General features: G+C 35.1%; 1 protein-coding gene across 1 annotated transcript; it reads left to right on the top strand.

Annotated features, from left to right (window-relative positions):
- Nucleotides 1-13,533: 13,533 nt before the first annotated feature.
- LOC307012612 (B2 bradykinin receptor) lies at nucleotides 13,534-14,598 on the top strand (the record flags this gene model as incomplete). The annotated part of the gene is made up of 1 exon (XM_079639494.1): nucleotides 13,534-14,598. One exon carries the CDS (start codon nucleotides 13,534-13,536, stop codon nucleotides 14,596-14,598), a length of 1,065 nt encoding a protein of 354 aa, XP_079495620.1.
- Between the last annotated feature and the right edge of the window lie 7,327 nt (nucleotides 14,599-21,925).

The raw sequence follows: 21,925 nt of genomic DNA, 5'->3' as shown, positions 1-21,925 counted from the left end.
TATTTAGCACATCCAAACTGAGCAACAGTTCATTAAAAGACTGGTACAGGAGAAGCAGGCACATGAAGGGCATTAGGAGGCAGGACTTGTTTTTTTTTCAATCCTCACGGGAAGAGCAGACATTAGGTCCCTCCCCATTACTCCACCACCTGCTTGACATCATTAACCAACATGATTGAACGACAAATTTGCAACAGTACAGTTTCGGGAAACAGTCATGTCTGGCTAGTTGATTTCTTTAATGATGTATCGTCGTACTATGTTAGTTAGGCAGCAAGTTACGTCGCAGTACGGGAAACCCCTGACTTGCTATTGTAACAGTGTTGTCCAGTGTGAGATCCGTTTCTAGTAAAAGTCTCTCACATATGGGATAAACACATTCTCTACAAACTAAATCATGAATCAATCCGTCAGTTCTGGCACCGGCTCTCACATGAAATAACAAGCTCTCGCAAAGCAACAACGTGCTGTAAAACTGTCTCGTGAGATGCCTGACAGTATTTATGGAAGGCGTGGTGTTCGGCTATTATGTTAGCTTTTGCATCCTCTGCATCCTTATATGTACGTTGTACTTGTTTCAGTAGTCTCTTATTCATTAATTGAAAACACACAGTCTGTTTGCAATGTCTACCAGGGTGATAATACGGTTTTCTATCTTATTATTAGCAATTTACATTTTAGAAATATTTATTTTATTAATTACTCCATAGTGATAGATGCTCTTTTTTACATTTGAGTCACTGCCCGTGAGACACTCTCTGCACATCCCTGTTTCAGTGTTGTGTCAAGGGCCTTCGGGGAAGAAGACACTAATAATGTGGCTACGTAATGAGGAATTTCCATACACTCAACACCCCCAAATTAGAACACTTGACCCTGAAGATCACAAAAACAAAACATGTACTGTTTAAGGAAAAAAACTATTAGGATCAACCATCTGTAAGTATTTAGAAACGACACAATTTTTGAAGAATGATAGAGACAAAAATAGTCTATTTTTCAAACTGTGCGCCTCAAAGGAGAAATGATTGCATGGAATGGTTGGGGTAGGATCAAAACACGTTTTGCTTTTTAACCGTGGGTTTATATTTTCTGGATTTAGTTCACCTGGGAGATAAAAGGTCATTAAAGTCGCCATGAAATCAAAATTTACAGTTTTTTACCTGTTTCAACCACAATTTCCAATGGAAAAAAAATCTAATCCCACCGTACTTTTTTCATGTGTGAGTATCATTTCACTCGCAACCTCTGTTTGAATATATTGTTGAGAGTGACATCTCATTTTCGAGGGGACCTAACAAAAAACATACTTCACATACATACATACGTACATACATACATAGTAACAGAACAAAAACAAATGCTCTCCATCACACCAAAACCACCCATATCTTCCCATATCCAACTGTTAGATATTAGGCAATAAACAATTAAGGTCATTCATATAGACATTTATATCAAACATGAGGAAAACAGTTGCAGCTTGTATGCAAATAATTAAGAAGAGACATCTTAAACTGGTTAAAAGAGGAGATCGATCTAAAAGACCTAAACCATTCCAATCAGAAGGGGCTTTACATTTAAAGGCTCTCCTCCCACTTTCTTTGTATATATTTGGTACAGAAAAAAAAATAATGGTCAGTGTCTCTTAGGCTGTAGGATGTTTGATATGGAATCAAGTATTGTTTCAGATAGGATGGGTTTGAGAAAATACATTTGTGAATAAACTGCAACCAATGTTACTGTCGTCTAGCATTTAGTGAAAGAAGATAAAATAACTTATACATTTCACATTGATGAGTTCTAAATGGACACCTCAAACACAAATCTGCAGATACTATTATAAATCACATTCAAAGGTTTAAGATTGGTTACGACTGTGTTCTGATAAACAACATCCGCATAATCAATTATAGGCAATAATAGTTGAGTAATAATTTTTTATCTAATCTGTTTTGGAAAACAATTAATTGAGCGATATAACATTCGTAAGCTACATTTTATGTTTTTTACAATAGAATCAATACAAGGTCTGAAGGTAAGTCGGGAGTCGAGCGAAAGGCCCAGATATTTAAACTCCTCAACATTATTTAGAGGTGTACCATATAGGAATTTAACCTTAAGATAATGATTTTGCTTATGGAGTGCAGATCTAGTTGCAAAAAGCATGCTATAAGACTTATTTTGATTAAATAAAAGCAAATTAGTAGACAACCATGTTTGAATAAGATTAAAATAAAATTGAAGTGAGTTTTGAATGTTAGATATCTCATGACACCCTGTTTGATGCCAACTTCATGTGTGCAAGGACAGAAGTGAAGCAGGGCATGCTGTCTTCCCCCTGACAGTGATATGAGGAAGTGGATTGTGCGGATTGATGGTGACCTATAGGGCAGAACCCTGTTCCTGGAGGACACCAACAGTGCACATTTTGGATGTCTCCCTTATCAGACCCATCCATTTCTGGCCTTGGAGTCACTATAATGAGCTGATGAGTTGAATCAGGTTATTTTGATTAGGCAGAATTGGAAAACGTGTAATGTTGGTGTGCCTCCAGGAACAGGGTTGGGAAACACTGACCCTGGCTGAGTCTGAAAGCTTAAAAAATGCTGCCATCAGAGGATGCATGCAAAGGTAGGAAGGCATCAAGGTATGTCCGAATCCAATGTTAGCTTCACTTCCTGCCTCCCTTGGAACCTTCATCTGATCGATGGCTATATGTTCGAAAGCTTAAAAATGCTGCCTTCAGAGGATGCATTCCAAGGTAGGAAGGCATCAAGGCAAGTTTGAATGCAGTGTTAGCTTCACTTCCTGTCTCCTGAGAGACCTTCATCTGATCGATATTTGAAAGCAGCATAGATGTATGCTTGTGTCCTTCACTGGATATCCCAGAATAATGTGCTTTCCATTGTGTGACAGTTGAGCTGAAAAACAAAGATCGCATCTGAAAGTTGGTGTAAATTAACTTTTTTTCCACTTTTGATAGCAAGAAATTACTATTATAGTTATTATATATCCACTTAGTTATCACCAAAGCTCACTTTATTTTGTTGTACAGGTAGATCATTAAATTGTTATGCTGCCTCAAAAGTCTGTCCGAAATCAGTTTTGTGGGGTACCTTCATGTGCAACTGCTGCCTGTAAAGTCATTGCCTTGTAAGGCAAGAAGTCCTCGGCATAAGCTTTTGGATGCATCCCTAGAATCTCATGGGTGGTGTAGCCTTTATTAGCATCAGGTACACCTCATCACACAGTGATATCTGTACTCAAAAATCATACCCATAAGATTCCCCCGACCCACATATTAATAAATTTTTTCAGGTATAAAAAGTCTAGTCTTATCCAGCGTTTACTAGACAGTGGGAAACCGGCAGTTGACTTAAAATAAACTTATTTTAATGTTTATTAGGGCCTAAACAACTAAAGGCACCAGGGTGGCTGTGCCACCGGCTTGGGCCCGCAATCGCTGCTTGCAGCTTTAATTTTGTCTTGGTGTTGTGTAAATTATCTTTCATCTTGAGCGCCCCTAGTGGGCCCCGGCCCCCTAGTTGAGAACCACTGATCTAGACTTTTTGACCAGTGGCATTAGACCCGGGCTACTTGCTTATTCTGGCCAACAGTCACTAACTTGGATAGAAGAGATTAACTGACATTTACTGTAGCAAACAACCAGAGCTACTTTTGATTTTGCATATTATTTAGGGGCAGGTTTATCTGAAATAAATTATACCACTATAAATGATTGGTATTGATACAATTAATTTTAAAAAATTGTCTTTGATTATGGTTGTATACGGACAACATTGGAAAAATTGCAGAACATTGCAGAAAATTGGACTTTGTGATCAGAATTTTTGTCCGTCCAAAAGTATTAAATACTTATTTCTATTTCACAAACACAATGTGCTCTTACTCCAGAAGTTGAGGAGAATAACTTGTCACACATTTAACTCCAGTGAATATTGTACGTTTATTTTTCGTAGTCATTTTCACATAATTTTTAAGTACTGACACGAACCTTAAAGGGGAACTATTATGCCCAGCTCAAAAATGCCCCACATAATTTATAGCTTTTCAAAATCAAAAAGATATTTTAAGTGTTTTTGTTTTGTTCTGAGGCACGAGCTGTACAGGCTCTGCACTCTCATGGAAAGCGGGTTGAGAGCAGCAACTCATTTGCATTTAAAGATAAACGCACGAAAACGGCATGTTTTTCCTTCCACTCAAAAATACAACATGGTATAATAAATTATATGTGGGGTATTTTGAGCTGAAACTTCACAGATCCATTCTGGGGACACCTGAGACTTATATTAGGCTACATCTTGTAAAAAGGGGCATATTCGGCAACGAATATGTGCATTCAAATTGTTTAAGCACAGCTAGCCGTGGATTATCTCACTAATACCATGGTCATTTGCCAGCATTGACACTGTCGCTGATGTTTACAGAGCAATTTTTGACTGGAATGGTTAAATTGGCAGTTATATTCGTCACCTAGTCGTTAGATCTCAACCTGTTAGCCTTCAGCGCCACTTTTGAAAAATCCCCAGAAACTGCATTCTCAACCGAAAACAGATTCAGTTCATTGACGCTTTGTCCTAAAAGCACAAGCATGATCTCATTTGAAAGCTGACACCTGGCACTTTATTGGAAATGTAGAATGAATTATTGTCATAATGAAAAAAAAAAATTATGAATAGCTTCAAAGTTGTGTAAGTTATTAGAAATTTATATCTTCATGAAAATTAAATTGAAGTTGGCCCGTCAGCACTCTAGAAATGCACTCCAGCTAAAGACACATGTCTGACCATGTTATATTTAAAATTTGAAGGTGATAAGTCTAAAACTCTGTATTTTGTTAAATGTTTTTCAAGATCATCTCAAATGACTTTATTTTGAATTGACTCTAAAATGCAAACTTGTGTTTATTGTCATCTATTAGCATCTATTCAGTCTATTGTCAATATTGTTTTGTGGTGCAAACGAGACCCATTCAGTGACAGTCTCTCCTGCTCACATTTACACCTCTCCAGCCTGCTTATGGCCATAAATATGCTTTTCCTTTGTCTCCATTATAATGCCTAACGACTGGCTATTCACGGTTTTTCACCCCCTAATTTCTTTCATAATCTTCACTTCACATTTGAAACTGTATCAAATGCCTTTCTTAAATAAAGAAATATTTCAGTAAGCATTCCGATTTAGAAAAAAATCATAAAAAATAACAGCTAGATGGCAGGTGCAACTAGAGAGCTAGCTAGCATGTTAGCTTAGCACACCATCAATACACGACAATTTATGAGATTAAAACCATGTGTGTGCTCCAAACTTACTTTATAGCGCAAGTCGAGTGTTTTAAATAATCTTCTATGATCTTATTTGGCTTCAGAAAAGAAAATCAGACAGAATATATATTACTTTATGGTATTCTGCACAATGCTAAAGTCTATATCGATTAGCATTACATTATAAATATAATCTATTATTATAAAAATACCTGACATGACTCGAAGAACACAGGTAAATCAAATATCATTGCAATCATGTTTATTGTCTTCAAAACATCTTTATCTGCATGTTACAGCGATCTCTGATAGCGTTGTTTATGTGAGTAACGTCCTGGAAGGTCACAGGTTATGGTTCTTCTTCGTGAGTGCACTGTGCACCATATTTGGAAAAATTCTGTGCAAATGGCGCCCTCAGTCTGCTGTATGGATTGAAAACACAGTACATCAGAGTATCCAGCGCTCTTTATGTTTAGATCGACGCATTTGGATATAAATTCAATAAATATTATTCCTGTGTTACCAAGGTAACTGTTCCTTCAAGCAAGGGGGGGGGGGGTCAAAAAAACTTAACTACAACGTACTCATACAAAAAAACAGATTTATTGACAAATAAACCAATAGGACAATACATCTATCAAAGAAAAGAAAAGAAAATACATTGTAGAGCAAAAATTCATTTCCCCTCAAAAGATATTAATAAACAGCCAACCCCATTATAAACCCCAGTACAATCCCAACTTTGTCACACAGAACAATTCAAAATAAAACAAAGTAAATTACACAAACAACCCCAAAATCATATCAAATAAAACTATAGCACACTCAAACCCAACCAAAGAAATCAATTCCACTGCAAACTTAAGTAAATCGTTCATGCGTTTTAAAGCTTCAAACTAGTACAGAGAGTACAAGGGTTGGCTGACAACATGAGGCTGGGAAGTGATATACAAACAAACAGGAAATACAAATCAAAAAGAAAATACCCCACTAGCCAGTACGATTCACAACCTCGATGCACTCATTGCGCTGGAGGCATACAGCGCGCACATGCCGGTACTGGCTAGATGGGGAAATCAAAACAAAATAAACACAAGAGGAACAGCGATCAACTAAACCTAATACAAAAACACAGTTAACAATGACCACAAAGCTTACTTGTTACTTTATTCTCATTATAAAACAAATCAAAACAATTACAAATACCAAAGCTTCAAATGAGGCCTACCTGCCACACAGCCACCAATCCTGGACTAACTTCCAAGATAGGAACGGGCGTGACCAACGGCCTACACATCCACAATGTTTGCGTCTGCATTAAAAACAATTACCTAATGTAGTAAAACAAGGCTTCATAAATATGACACAAAACAATCACTATTTATTTAGAATTTTGGTTACAAACCAACATGGACATGTCACCGACAGCACAATGTTTCTGTCTGCATTAAAAACATCTAATTCAGTGAAACAGGCTTTGTAAATATATAAAATAAAAGTCAATATTCACTTGGCCTACCTGCTCACCCAGACCGCGTCTGTGCACCAACACACAAGGAAAGGCTACCAAACAGCACAATTCCACACAAAAGATTGGACCTCCTCTCTAGGCCTCCCTACAGGTGCCTGCTTAAAAACCCTCTACCTACCTAGCCACGCCCTCTATTAATTGCCACCTCACCGGCTACACCTGTCTATAGAAATATGATGTAAACCTATGAGAATCTATCAATATTTCTCCAAATCTGCACATTTTTGAGCCAAAAGCCCTGAGGGACGTTGTTTTGTCACGCGTTCTCATGACAACACAGGAGTTTTTTTGAATGGACGCGGCTGATGCTCATAATTCATATTAAAGGTATCGACTCATTTTTTCAATACATAAATCCTGACACAAATTAAGACATAACTGTCACTATAAGTTTCTCAGAATACAATAGTGGTCAAATACTGAAACGTGAGACTTATATCTTTTTAATGATGTATAGTTTGTCAAGGTAATAACATTAAATCTGATAGTAACTTTGAACTATATAAAAAAAAAACGCTTCAGTGCGTCCTCGCTCTGGTGAAGGCTAACAGGTTTTAAGTCAGACACAGAGGTAAAGTAGTGCGGTAAGGTTACATTTATTTGGTTGAATTATAATATAGATTTGAATTAATTTGCCTATTGAGAGAGATGTGCGTGTGAATTACCTACATATGTACAGCGTCTCTACCAGCAATTAAGCTATGTGTTTAATTACTTCAAAAACAGTGACGTTACAGACCTTGTAGCGATTCAGTAACGAAGTAAATTTATTAATAAGAGTTGCGGGGCAGTGTTTACAACACGTTTAGCTATGTGCTCCTCTGTGTGCAGCGCGATCTCCGGTCTCTGTGGGAGAATGACGATTGGCACACTTCATTTGCACCTTATGCGCTGTGAAATCGCAAACTGTCTGAGTAGGTACTACATTTGAATTGGGACTTTTCGAATAATGTTTTTCGAATACTATTTATTCGGATATACTACGCTTTTGGCGTACTGCTTTTCACATACTATATGTAGGAAGCGATATTGGATGCACAGATGGTCTTGTGGACATAGCCTACATGGTAAAAATAAATACAACCGTAGTGAGGATAATGTTACAGTTATGGTTTAATTCTTCAGGTCATTATTCAGTTTGGTTTTCCATGTGCCCGTATGCCTGGGTTCTAATTCCTTGTTTGTTTCCATGTTAATTAGTTTTACACCTGTTCTGTTTTCCACTGCTCCCAGGTTTATTTAAGTCTTTAGTTCAGCCGGTTTAATGTTCAGTATTGTTTATGTGAATGTGTTTTATACTATAATGTGTATGCATACTATAATGTTACAATTACTTACTTTATAGTATTTTAGCAATTTAAGTAGTAAAACAATTAAATAACAAAAATGAAATGCAAAAATTGGAAAAGGGTAACACGCAAAAAAAGAAAACATACTAAGTATTAAATTGGCAGTTCTGAAAAAAAAAAATACACAGAGCACAATTAAACCTCACACAATCGATCTTCATATGTTGTTTCCCAGCACTGTGTTCCCTCCTTGTTTTCCCAAGAAATTATGATGAAATTGGGACTCAAACCCATATAATTAGATATGCCACACCAAGCCTGGATCTGCTTGCTTTGCTTTAGAGAGATTGCCAATGTTGCAGATGTATATGAAATGTCATCTTATGCACTCATGTCCCATACATGTTCAGTAAGATTTGATGATTAGGAGTCTGTTAACTCTACTGATTGGTCTCTTGAGGAATAACTCGGACGTCTTGCGGACAGATTTCCCTGAACGGATATTGCTTGTCTGTGTGTAATAATAATATTATGGCACATCAATTTACAGTGCTCATATATGTCACGCTGATCAGCTCTGTTTTTTTTTTTTTTTTTTTAAATAGGCCTACCTAATAACTAACATACAAGTCTTCTGTTTCTCTAATTCAAACAGATGATGCCCAGAATATAAATGTTTTAAAACGGGCACACATCAATGCTATTTTTTGTATTATTTTTTTATATTTAAATATTTTTACTTTAAATTATTTATTTGAATAATTTAGTTTAATTGTTTCCATGTTTGTTTGTTTTTGTCCTAAAATGTTATTCAACAAATAGTCTCAAAATTCAGAAGGTCAAAAACTATTTGTTTAATATTACAGTTTTAACATTAATACACTTTTTTCCAATGGTTCACTTTAGACTGCTAACTATAAGTAACTTTGCAGCCACATGTCAACTTACTGTCATTCTATTAGACTGTCATGCTTAATATCTGCTAACACTTTATTTTCATGGTCGCCCAACAGACATTCTACTACATGTCACTAACTCAACTAACCCAAACCCTAACAGTCTACTAATACTCTAATGAGAGTTAGTTGACATGTAGTTGCAAAGTTACTTCTAGTCAGTAGAATGTCTAAAGTGGAACATCAAAATAAAGTGCAACCAATATAATATTAACAAATTATTAGCATGTTAACAATTTAACGTACTAGCAAATATTGCTTAAATCACGCAATAAATTTGTCAAGAAGTAAAAATATTATAATATACAAGTGTACTGCTTGATACAGCTGCTGCATTCTGTCTACATTTATATAACACATGAAGCTTATCCACATGAAGTTTTCAAGTCTCCAATAAGAAAACTAACACGATCTCATGAAAGTGTGATATGTTATACAACGAATGTTATTTCTCATGCCAATTATACGCCAAAAATGTGTTTTTTTGCGTGCATATGCCCGTTTTCAAAAGTTTTCATTTTACGGCACCCAAAATGCTGTTGTCTCATAAATGAATCGTCAAAGTGCATAAAAAGATTTACGTTTTTAGTTAAAAAACGGTGTTGTGTAAACAGCCCCTAAAATATAATGAAAATAATCCAAAATAGAACAAACATGTTATATACAGTATATTTGATTTGATATATATTTATATTATTTATCTTGACTATCAATTGTATGTTAGAAAGATAAACTCTAACGTTGCTTATATGTAGGTAGAGCAAGCAATTCAAATGAAGCAATATTAATTAATACATAAATCAAAAATTAGGATATAATTGTGAACACAGGCCATTTAATTGAAAGTAAAGCATCTCATGTTACACATCAGTTCTCTGAAACATTGTTCGAGCCAGTCATGCAGTCATGTAATACTATGTCACGTTTCCATAGTAATATTGATTTGCAAAATAGCCCTTCTGTGGGCCTCATGCTATTGAGGTTCACCATTTCTTGCTGTCTGACGCTGCTGCGTATCACATACCAGACATTTGACAATCGGCCATGACACTATCCAGTAACTCTCAGAAGATTGTTGAAAACAGTAGGAAAATTTAAACAGCTGGATTTGAATCTTGTGCATAGAGTAATAGCTATGCACTGGATTGTTCATGGCAAGAAATCAGTTTTAGTGCGGCCTTTGGCACTTTCATTCTCTCTCTTTCTCTTTCTGTTTATAAAGTGAAATCAATTTTTCTTCAGGAGTTTGACATTTCATGATCTAAACAGAGCTGAAACGCCTCTTCTTCATAATTTCCGCTTAATGCACCAGTTCTGTTTAGGTCATGAAATGTCATCTAGATTCTTGAAGAAAAAAATATTTAACTTTATAAACTCTGCTTAATCACTGTTCAAGTGTATGGAAGAATTTCACAAGGACCTTTTACTGTTTGGAACTATAAAAAGTGGCGACTGCCTTGATGAGGGATCCAGATAACAGATACAGATGGCTTGCTGCCCACCCCCACCCATGACCTCCTCTGAGCCTCCCAACAAAGTCTTGCTGCCACCAGCTTTAATTAAGCAATCCATCTCAGGTGAGAGCGGGAAGTGCTGATCACGGCACGGACTGTCTGCGTGACCTGCTTTTATGAATAAAAGTAAGCCTGCCATTTTGCTGCGCATTGAAAAAAATATATATATATATGTTAATGGATAATAATGATGATGGTTGTTATTGTTATTGATAATAATAATTATATTAATAATAAGAAGAAGAATTTAAATATTTTCTCACTCAAGTACTAACAAAACTCGATGTACAGACCATTTGTCTAATTTTAAGTAATGAGATTATAAATAATTAGACAGCGGTGTACTTAAGATATACAGTACAGTTCACAGTAATTCCTTTTTGAAGAATTTTTTTTATTTATTTACCCCTACTGAGACCAATTTGACATGTTTTACTGCTAAATAATTACTTTATATGAAAATATCATTAGCACTTTAACCACCAGGGGTCATATTTGATTGAAATTATGTTATGTACATTTGAATAACCGTCAATTTTACCCCATGGGGGTTAAATTATATGATACTTCACAGATCAGTAGCTACTGGACCTTACATTTAACTCTTAAATGCATGAATGTTTGGCCAATCATTATTACATATTTGGGTCTTTAGGGACTTAGATCTATATTTAAGTATATCTGGATCTCTACCTGTCACGACAATATAAAATTCTCCTGATGAAACAATTACAATTATTACAATTTCAGAAGAATAAAATAAAGAATATTTTACCTTTTGGAGGGTTTCAGTTTGAACAGATGTTTTATACCATCAACACTGTCCTCATTATTTTGTTTTCTGCCTGCAGTAACTGTGAGTGAAACGTCACTTTATCATTGTGTATCAGACATTAACACCTTGTGGAATAAAGGTGAATTGCACTTAGTCAGTCATCAAAGATTAAATTATTGTTCTGCAGAAAAAAATATACTTCTGTTACACACTTTGGGTCATTAGCGACAATATACAAAGTTTACAAAAAAAGAATGGGAAAACAGTCATTATTTTACAATTGTGTTCTTGCTATGTTTATAATGAATTAATTGTGTAATACTAAGAAGGTTCATGTCTAACCTTAAAAAATTGAATGAGTAGGGTAGTGAATGACGTTCGGGATCAATAAAGACCCGAAGTATGTGTTTAAGGGTTAACAGAAGCATATAATTTTTGGATTTGCACTTTGTTTCATATATTTTGTAACTTTATACTTAATTTTGAGTTTTGTTTCTCATGGACTTTAAGGTTAAATTTACATGACAATGATGTACTAATAACAGGAAAGTTTTTCCTTCGCTTTTTTTATAGTTTTTAAAAAAACACTGTTCATTATTCAGGCCAGGGTTTTGCATTTTTTTTTTGGTTTACACAGATACGAGAACGGTATCGTTTTCAAAAGCTTGCATTTTCAGTCCGCCAAAACGCTGATTTCATGTACAGTAAATGAATTACCAAAATTCATACAAATGTTTCTATGGTTATTCATTGTGTGAGTAATTTTCCCAACCTGTTTCTTGCTTCATTGCTTTGCTTCAACCTTTATATATATATAGGCCCGAGTTTGAAGTGTGCATCGTCCGATCTCGTCAATGTTTAATGGTTGTTCTTTTGCTGCGTGTTTCTAATCTCTTGAGTTTATTTTGATTTGAGAGTTTATTAATTAACCACTGCCTTTAGATTCAGCCTCTATTTGATCATTGCCTCAAACATTGTTGACAGCTAAGCTTTAATGTCATCTTTTTTGTCTTCTGAGATAATGGTGAACATTAGAATTGAGGGGAAAGAAGTAGAGACTGGAACCGTTTGTTTTATTTTCAATACTCAAAATCTAATAGCCGTTGGGTCAAGGAGAAACACTTTATATTGTTTAGCCTGCTGGGTTTTACAAGAATAATGTGTTGCCAACTTAACATTTGTGTTCATTTGGTTTACGAGAAAGAATTCCATAAAATGTAGCAAAAATGGACATGCATCTAGAAGACATTTAACCCCATATTGTGAAATCGTTCTGGAATACCACCACAATATCTGGTTTATCTACAGTTGCTGTGTCATGAGCAGAAGATTTGTTATAAAGGCAGCGTCACGCTTGAGTCACAATGTTTATTTTCATATCAGCTTCATAACAGTTATGTGTGCAAGTGTTTTACTCACACGAAAGACAGCCAGAGCATGACAAATGGAAAGTGAGAACGGATCCAGGCTTCCAGTGACGACAGCCTCGTTATGCGTTTATAAGAGCGCCTGTCTGATCTCACCACTGTCTTGTTGGAGGAGATTCAGCCAGACAACACATCGGAAGTGAACGGATAGTGGTTCTGGATCTGTAATTTGGAGCTGTCACTTAACATGCAAGGTAGGTAAGATTCTTACAAGTCACTGGGACTTTAATAAAAAGGGTTATATTCAAACAAACTTCATCACATTATGCTAACGTTGGAAAGAGACTTTGTTACTGAATAATTCAATTTAATTATCCGCTTTTTGGATATGAAACATTATAAGTCAGAATACAAACTTGAGATCAACTATTTTTACACATGTTGCTAATATTCCGAAAATATGAAAGATTGTAACATAGCCAACTGAAGATTAGATGGATCTTCAGTTAGATGGATCAGGTCCAATAAATGACTCCCCTTCATTCCTAGAATTGGATTAGTTTTTTTTATTTGCGAAACAGGAAGGAAACTTTAAACGTTACCAATTCAGGAATAAACAGCAGGTTTTTGTGATTATCCTCAACATAAATTTACACTGTGGATTATTGTCATCCATTTTACAAGAAAATACCATTTTAGTCATTAGTTAAATGTTACTTGCCATTCATTTGTAATAACTATTCTAATTTATGAGTGAAAATTGTTTCAAAGAAAATCTTAAAAGTAAACAAACATATTTTTTACAGTGTCCCAATGGAACTAAATTCATCGAACCTCCACTGCAACGACACAGTTGCCTGGATATGGCTGTCTTCTCTCCAGCCTCCCTTTCTGGCTCTTATCAGTATCCTGGGAGTGGTGGGCAACAGTCTGGTCCTCTGCGTGTTCTGTCTCCAGCGGAAGTCGTGCAGCGTAGCTGATGTGTATCTGGGCAACCTGGCAGCTGCAGACCTTGTAATGGTCCTCTGTTTGCCCTTCTGGGCGGTCACCGTCGCCCAAGATTATCAGTGGGACTTTGGTCAACTGCTCTGCAAAGTGGTCAACACCGCCATCTCGATGAACTACTACTGCAGCATGCTCTTCCTAGTGCTGGTCAGCGTTGACCGCTACCTCGCCTTGGCCAAACCCATGAATCCTAGTAGGCTGAGATGCCCCAAATGGGCCAAGCGTATATGTGCGATGATTTGGACGGTTGGATTCACCCTCAGCCTCCCAGCCTTGGTTTTCCGAAGAGTAAATGTCGTTCCTTTCTTAGGGGTGGAAGCTTGCTACCTAGCGTACCCTCATCCGGCCTGGGTGCTCCAACGGAACCTCACGACCAACTTGATTGGATTCCTGTTTCCCCTGCCGATCATTTTACTTTGCACCTTTCACATAGTCAAGGCGCTTAAAAATCGTGGCCTGGGGATTCAACCGAGGGTGCGGACCGAGAGAAAGGCCGCTCAGCTGGTTCTGGCGGTCCTAGCTGTATTTTTCCTGTGCTGGACACCCTTTCAGCTGGTGCGGTTCCTAAACACTCTCGACTACTTTCAGCTCCTTCCTGGGTGCCTCTGGGAGGACATATTGCAAATAGGCAACCAGCTGGCTTCTTATATAGGGTATAGCAATAGCTCAATAAACCCATTCTTGTACGTTATTGTAGGTAGTCACTTCCGAAAGAGAGCTCGAGGAGTTTTTTGGAGACTTTTACATCCTGGATGGAAGAGCAAACCCTCTGTGCTCACAAACATTACTGTTATTAGCAAGAGCGGTGAAAGTCCCAAAGACAGCAGAATAACACCGCTGGCACTGCGAGCTGTGCCCTCGCACCTCATATAGTTTGTAGGTCACCATGAACATACAAAGAAATGGAGGAGTGGGCAAGAAACATCATGGTCAAGGTTCGAATCCCAGGAGAAAAATATATACCTCTGATTTCTTTGATTGTGCAATCTCATTTACCTTTCCTCACATTCATTCTTTCCGACTTAGCTGAGGTGTGGAAAGAATGAGAAGCGACGATGGAGGAATTAGTGTCAAGTCAACAATGATTTTGCACTAAAATACTTTGAAAAAACTTTTGTAAAGGTATAACTGAAAATCCGTGGACTGACATGGTTAGGTTTTAATATTAGTAAACTGAAAGAGTCTATTTTATTGTTAATCATTAACTGTTGCTTAATGTAACATTTTATTTTCACTAAAGCAAATTTGAACACCACAAACCTTTATTTATTGTTTTTTAAAAAGAAAACCAAGGAGTATATTTAAAGCCAAAGCTGCCTTTGAATATATAATGTATATATTTATAATATCACTGTATTTGTGTTATATTAATAAAGAAAATTAAATACTGTACTTGTACTGCTTTAATACGTCGCTGTGATGTTATGTTGATGTAGCTGGTTAAACAAGACATTTTGAATAAAGGAATATGTACTGCTAATATGTGAAATTTATGGTTGATTAAAAAAAATTAAAATTAGAACTTTTATGTTCAGTAATCCAGAAGTGTAAAGAATGATTGGACACCAGGGAAGGATACACCTATATTTCCTAGTTCTCCAGTCTCCACTGGAAGCTTCCTCGCCTTATATTGGGTTTAGTAAATTGATATATCCTTCATGATGGTCCTCGATCGATATCCGGCTCATGGAGGACAGAGCAGTGAGGAACCAGGGAGTATTTAGAAGCACATCACTTTGGAAAAAGTGCCTGCCATATACCCTTTTCAGACATTTATCTGATAGGAACATTCATTTCTTTTTCGGAATGCTGTACTTTGTATGGTTATTGTTAATACCATGAATTGTTTCACTTAGTACAGATACAGTATGAGCATATATGTGTATACGTGTCAGTGTGGGTTATGTCTATTGGCAAACATGTTCCCTAAAACAGACTTCTCTGTGTGGTGATCAAATAGTTTTAGGCTGCATGACAGGCTTTCTTTCTTAAAATAAATAAATACACTATACCATTTCCCATTTTTGGCTCACTTTTTAATAAATATAAAATCTGGATCCTGAAACAAAACCAGTTGAGAATCACTGGTGGTCTTTACAGAAGTGAGTCAATTGTATTAGTGAATCACATGAACTGAAGCACAAGGTTTCCTATCTCCTCATTTGTCTGACTAAGCTGACTCAACATTTAAATCTCTCATTATCTAGCCATATTAGGCAGTTATCGTGAATGTTGCAGTTACCCGCTTGTGACAAAGTAGTCGACTTAAGCATACTTTTAAAAAGAATACTCATAGAAAAATATTATTTTAAAATAATATACTTAAGTGAAAATTAAATATGTTTTCAGACCTTAATTATCATTTATTTATAAATATAAGTTATTAACTTATTTGCAATTAAAGGAAAATGTATTATAGTTTACATTTATATTGAATTAAATCGAACTTCGGATGCTTTTTACTACTTAAGTATCTGTGTAATGTCATACTTACTTATACTGCCGGGTGTACTGACAAAGCATTTGTGGTAAACTAAAATAGTATTAAATGTAATTTATATTGAAACTTGTGTCATGTATTTAAATAATTTTGTATATAATCTTTTAATTTGACATTATTACAAAGTAGACTTTATGTACCCAAGTGTGTTAAGAAACAGTCATTATAGTGAACTCTCTTTACAGTTTTTTCCAACTGCTTACACACGTTTTCAAAACTATGTCTCCTTTTTTCAAAACTCTACACACAATTCCCAAAACTGCACACACAAAATGCAAATTGCCTCACATCTCCTTCAAAATGTAACACTGCATTCAAAATGCCATAAACACACGTCAGAACGAAGCATTTGCATCAAATGACAAACACTTCTTTCATAATAGTAAATTTTTGGATATATCATGCAAACACTGTTGTTCTAAATCTAAAGCTCTTTGGTCTTTCATAGCCTAATATATACATTTCAATGTTAGTGAAAGTAATCTGCTGATATATGAAGGACTAAATATGACCGAAGGAAAAATAAATAAATAAAAGTAGAAATAAAAGTAGAAATAAATAAATAAATGCATAAATAATAGTGAAAATAAATACATTTTGGTAATATAAATGGCTATTTCTGTATTTTTGCATGTATTTATTCATTTATTTATGCATTTCTATATGTATTTATTTATGTATTTATACATTTATTTCTATATTTATTTACACTTTTATTTATTTATTTATTTTTACTTTTGTCGTTTTTAGTCCTTCATACTGATAGGGGTAACAAGTACACTGTAAACCTTGTGTATCTACAATGTAGAAACAGAAAATATTTAACATTACTGTTGTTTACAGTAGCATACAACAAAACCATAAACATGTAAACCAAAACAATATTATTTAGAAGGAATCTATTTTTCAAATCAGGTAATCTGACCTTTTACCTGTTTATAGGCCTATACTACAGTAAAGCAGTGATTGGTTTGTGATCAGCAATTACTGTAGTGTTTGCACATGTGAGGAGTGTGTGTGTGGCCTGGTGAATAAGTGTAGCATTTTGATTGGTTGTGTTTGGAAAAGGAAAGCAAGTCACTTACTGTTAGATTTTTGTGTTTTAGTAAGAGAATTGTGTGTAGTGTTTTGAAAAAAGTGTTTTATGCAATTGAAAACAGAGTCAAAGGCTGAGAAATAGCTTATGGGTTTGGAGATTTGATGTGTAGTTTTGCACTTTGAGTGAGAGGTTTCAAAAATCGTGTGACATGAAAAGATTTTGAGTGTAAGCAGTTGGAAAAAACTGTAAATACACAGACATGCATGAATATATTTAAGAAAAATGTGTTATATATATATATATATATATATATATATATATATATATATATATATATATATATATATATATATATATATATATATATATATATGTATGTATGTATATTTATATATAATATAATGTATGTACAAATATATATACAGTGTATATGCAAATATTTCTTAAATATATACATCCATATGTGTGTATTTATATATACAAAATAATTATACACAGTACACACACATATATTATGTAAACACAAACTTTTATTTTGGATGCGATTACAGTTTTTTCCAACTGCTTACACACAAAATCTTTTCATGTCACACGATTTTTGAAACCCCTCACTCAAAGACCAAAACTACACATCAAATCTCCAAACCCATAAGCTATTTCTCAGCCTTTGACTCAGTTTCCAATAGCATAAAACACTTTTTTTTCAAAACTCTAAACACAGTTCTCTACCTAACACACAAAATCTAACAGGAAGCGACTTGCTTTCCTTTTCTAAACACAACCAATCAAAATGCTACACTTATTCACCAGGCCACACACACACACTCCTCACATGTGCAAACACTGATTGCTTTACTGATCACTAACCAATCACTGTTTTACTGTAGTATAGGCCTATAAATAGGTCAAAGGTTAGATTACCTGTTTTGAACAATGGATGCCAACAATGGACAGAGACGCCACACACACAATTGTGTTCTTTACTGTATTCTAAAGAATATACTTTTGGTTTACATATGTTTATAGTTTTGTTGTATGCTACTGTATACAACAGTAATGTTTGGCCTGATAAATATGTTCTGTGTCTACATTGCATCGGTGTTTACAGTGTTGTTACCCCTCTCAGCAGATTACTTTCACTGAAGAACATTGTATTGAAGTGTAGATATAAGCCTATGAAAGACCAAAGAGCTTTAGATTCAGAACAACAGTGTTTACATGGTATATCCAAAAATGTACTATTATGAAAGAAGTGTTTGCCATTTGATGCAAATGCTTCATTCTGACATGGGTTTATGGCATTTCGAATGCAGTGTTACATTTTGAAGGAGATGTGAGGCATTTTGCATTTTGTGTGTGCAGTTTTGGGAATTGTGTGTAGAGTTTTGAAAAAAGGTGACATAGTTTTGAAAACGTGTGTAAGCAGTTGGAAAAAACTGTTATCGTAATTAATCTTTGCCCGGCACTAATATATATATTAGTGCCGGGCAAAGATTCATTACGATTAATATATATATATATACACACACACTTTTAACAAGATTTTATGTATACTTCAAGTGCACATTCAAAACAATTACGCTCAATCTTTTTCTCAAGAGCAGCTCTGAGATCAGTCTTGTGTGATGCTGTCACAGCCACTGGGGAGCAGTGTTGGTCAAGTTACTTGGAAATAGTAATTAGTTACTGATTACTGATTACTTCTCCAAGAAAGTAATCCAGTTACTTTACTGATTACTTATTTTCAAAAGTAATTAGTTACTTTACTAGTTACTTTACTAGTTAGGCTACTTAAAAACATGATGCACGACCTGAATAGGCTACGCTATAAAAGCAGACTTTTCAGCCTAATTCTATTCTTTCTGCATATTCCATCATCTAAAATTGAATCAAATTAAACATTCTCTTTTTAAAAACTTGTTTAATTAGTTTCAATATTTTAACTTTATGCACATTGCATCAACCAAAAATTTAATTAAATGCAACAGTCTCAGACTTGAAGAAAAATGTTGAACATTTTCAATTTCTGCAGACCACCATATTTTAACGAAATACACAAAGTCCTTCTTCTGTTAACTTATATTCCAGCATATAAAATGCAAATATTTTTTTGTAAAATCCTCTATTCGATTAGATTCAAATAAAATACAGCAATAAAATAATTAAAATGAAAGTCTCTCATGACTGTATTCCAAATTATTAACAGTTACGTCTTTTAACATTAAAGAGCAGATTCGTTTTGTTTTTGTAAATCGTCAGACATGTTTTTACCATTTCATTGAGTTTTCCTTTGTAGAAAGCTTTTGTTTAAAGTGAATTTCGTTTTGTATAAATTGTATCTTAATTTTAATAAATATTGCATCAACCAATTGCATGTATTTAATTTAAAAAAAAGCAAATATAGCAGACAATATAATAACCGTGACATTGAGGCGGTAGCGCGCCGCGTTCACTTGCATTGCATTGTTAAAAGCCTTTCTTTAAAGTGAATTTCGTTTTGTATAAATTCAATTCTTTTTGTATCTTATTTTAATAAATGTTTCATCAACCATTTGCATGTATTTAACAAATACAAGGCAAATATAGCAGACAATAACCGTGACATGGAGGAGCCGGCGCGCCGCGTTCACTTTCACTTTCATTGTTAACTAGAGCGCGCACCTCATAAATGAATGAAACTCAGCGTAGGCCTATGTCTCATGATACATTAGCATTAAATATCTTTGCTGCATCCTTTCTAGAACAGACTAGGGCTTTCTCGCGGCTCGCATCAGCATTTACGGATGATGAGTTTTGTGATGCGGATTAAATAAATAATACCCCATTCGCGCAGCTCTATCGATAACAACATTGAACACTAGGCTACACAAATAGTATTTTTTTATTTTATTTAGGCGATTCATTTTCCATAGTGACATAGGAGGTGCCGGATCCAATAAAAAAGGTTCCGTATCCAACGTCGGGCGTGTTCCGGCTCAAATTAAGCCACGACTCACGAGACAGTCTAACGAAACAAAATCACAGTAACGCAGTAACGCTGCCTCCTTACGGGGAAGTAACAGTAATCTAATTACTGTTTTTGCAATTGTAATCCCTTACTTTACTCGTTACTTGAAAAAAGTAATGGGATTACAGTAACGCGTTACTTCTAACGCGTTACTGCCCATCACTGCTGGGGAGTCTATAGCCTTTTCCAGTTGAGTTTGTGCTGTGAGTTGTGTACATTGATTACAGTAGTCAATGTGATGAAAGCTATCTAGCCTCCAGTACGGAAAGGTCACTGAGTAATTATAGAGGTCCTTTCTCCTCTGAATTCTAAGCTGAAAGGGCAACACTGTCCTTCTGCTTGAACCACTTTAGAGAGAGTGCAGTGCTTTATTCACAGTAAAACAACAGTGCCCACTACATACTTAACAAGCTATTCAGGAATCACTGTTAAAGTTTTGGCATGATTGTATACTCCTTCGTGTTAGCTGCTACTTTTAAAAGTTTTAGAGATGACACAAAACAAAAGTTTGGAAGATAAATAAATGTTTAGCTTAATGCTAAATATCCATCTGTGCAGTACAACTATCAACTACCAAAAGGTCAGCAAACAAACCTGCAGATAGAGACTTTATTTCTTGATATGAATGCATATGACACACATGAAGATGACTATTCCACCTAAACTGTGTTATATGAATTAGCATTCTCAGACTTCCTCATTAGCCGTTAGCATGTTAGACCTGCTGCTTTTCCCCCCTGTCTGAAATCCCTCAGGACACTGAAGATGCTTGATCAGTTGGCTAGATAATGTATTTTCAACAGTGTTACACTATGTTTGGAGGGGTAAATGACATCTGGATGCTTCGGTAATCAAGTTGAAACCTCACTCTGTTGTTTGTCATTTACTGCATGCTAATTACATTGCATTAATGGGTTACATTTAAAAGACAAACTTCCCACAGATGCATACTCTAGAGTAGAATACTGATATGAGTATGATATCAAATTCACATTGTCTGTTGATTTTTAAGGTTTTAAACTGGAAAAATAAATGTGTGATGTTTACCACTAGAGGTCAGTGCAAGACAACATATTCTGTGTGACTTCTTCATCTAGCAATACATACATTTTTGATCCTGTAATGTTCATAAACTTACATTTAAATGTCATCATAGTGTCTCTTGAAAATGTTTAAGTTGTGTTAATGTTTATAGTGTGGCCTATACATCTAAAACCACAAAAAAAATCTAGAATTACTAGAAATGTAAATGCAGATAAATAAGTAATTAAGCAAATCTATAAAGTTTATCTCAAGTTGTTATTCTGATTATGTAATTTGTAATGAAATCAATGTTTCAAACTTTTAAACTCAGCTGTAATTCAAAAGGACATACAGTGATATTTTTTTTGCATCCAGTCAATCTGTCAGTTATGATAAAAAAAATGTAAGGAAAAAAAATTACTCAATGGTATTTACATAATCATTGAGTATTATGCTTCTGTAGTTTGCAAAGTGACAAAAAAAAATCTCTCTCTCTCCGCTGAGACTATTTAGAACAAAATACTTACAGAGTTACGTCTTTACATTTATGCATTTGGCAGACGCTATTATCCAAAGCGACTTACATTGCATTTCAAGGTACAAAATAACATTATTATCAGTTCTTGCTTTC

Source organism: Phoxinus phoxinus (genome assembly GCF_949152265.1).
Source record: "Phoxinus phoxinus genome assembly, chromosome: 16".
NCBI lineage: Eukaryota > Metazoa > Chordata > Actinopteri > Cypriniformes > Leuciscidae > Phoxinus > Phoxinus phoxinus.
Note: the sequence above shows the minus strand (reverse complement) of the source record. Positions and strands in the feature narration are given on the sequence as shown.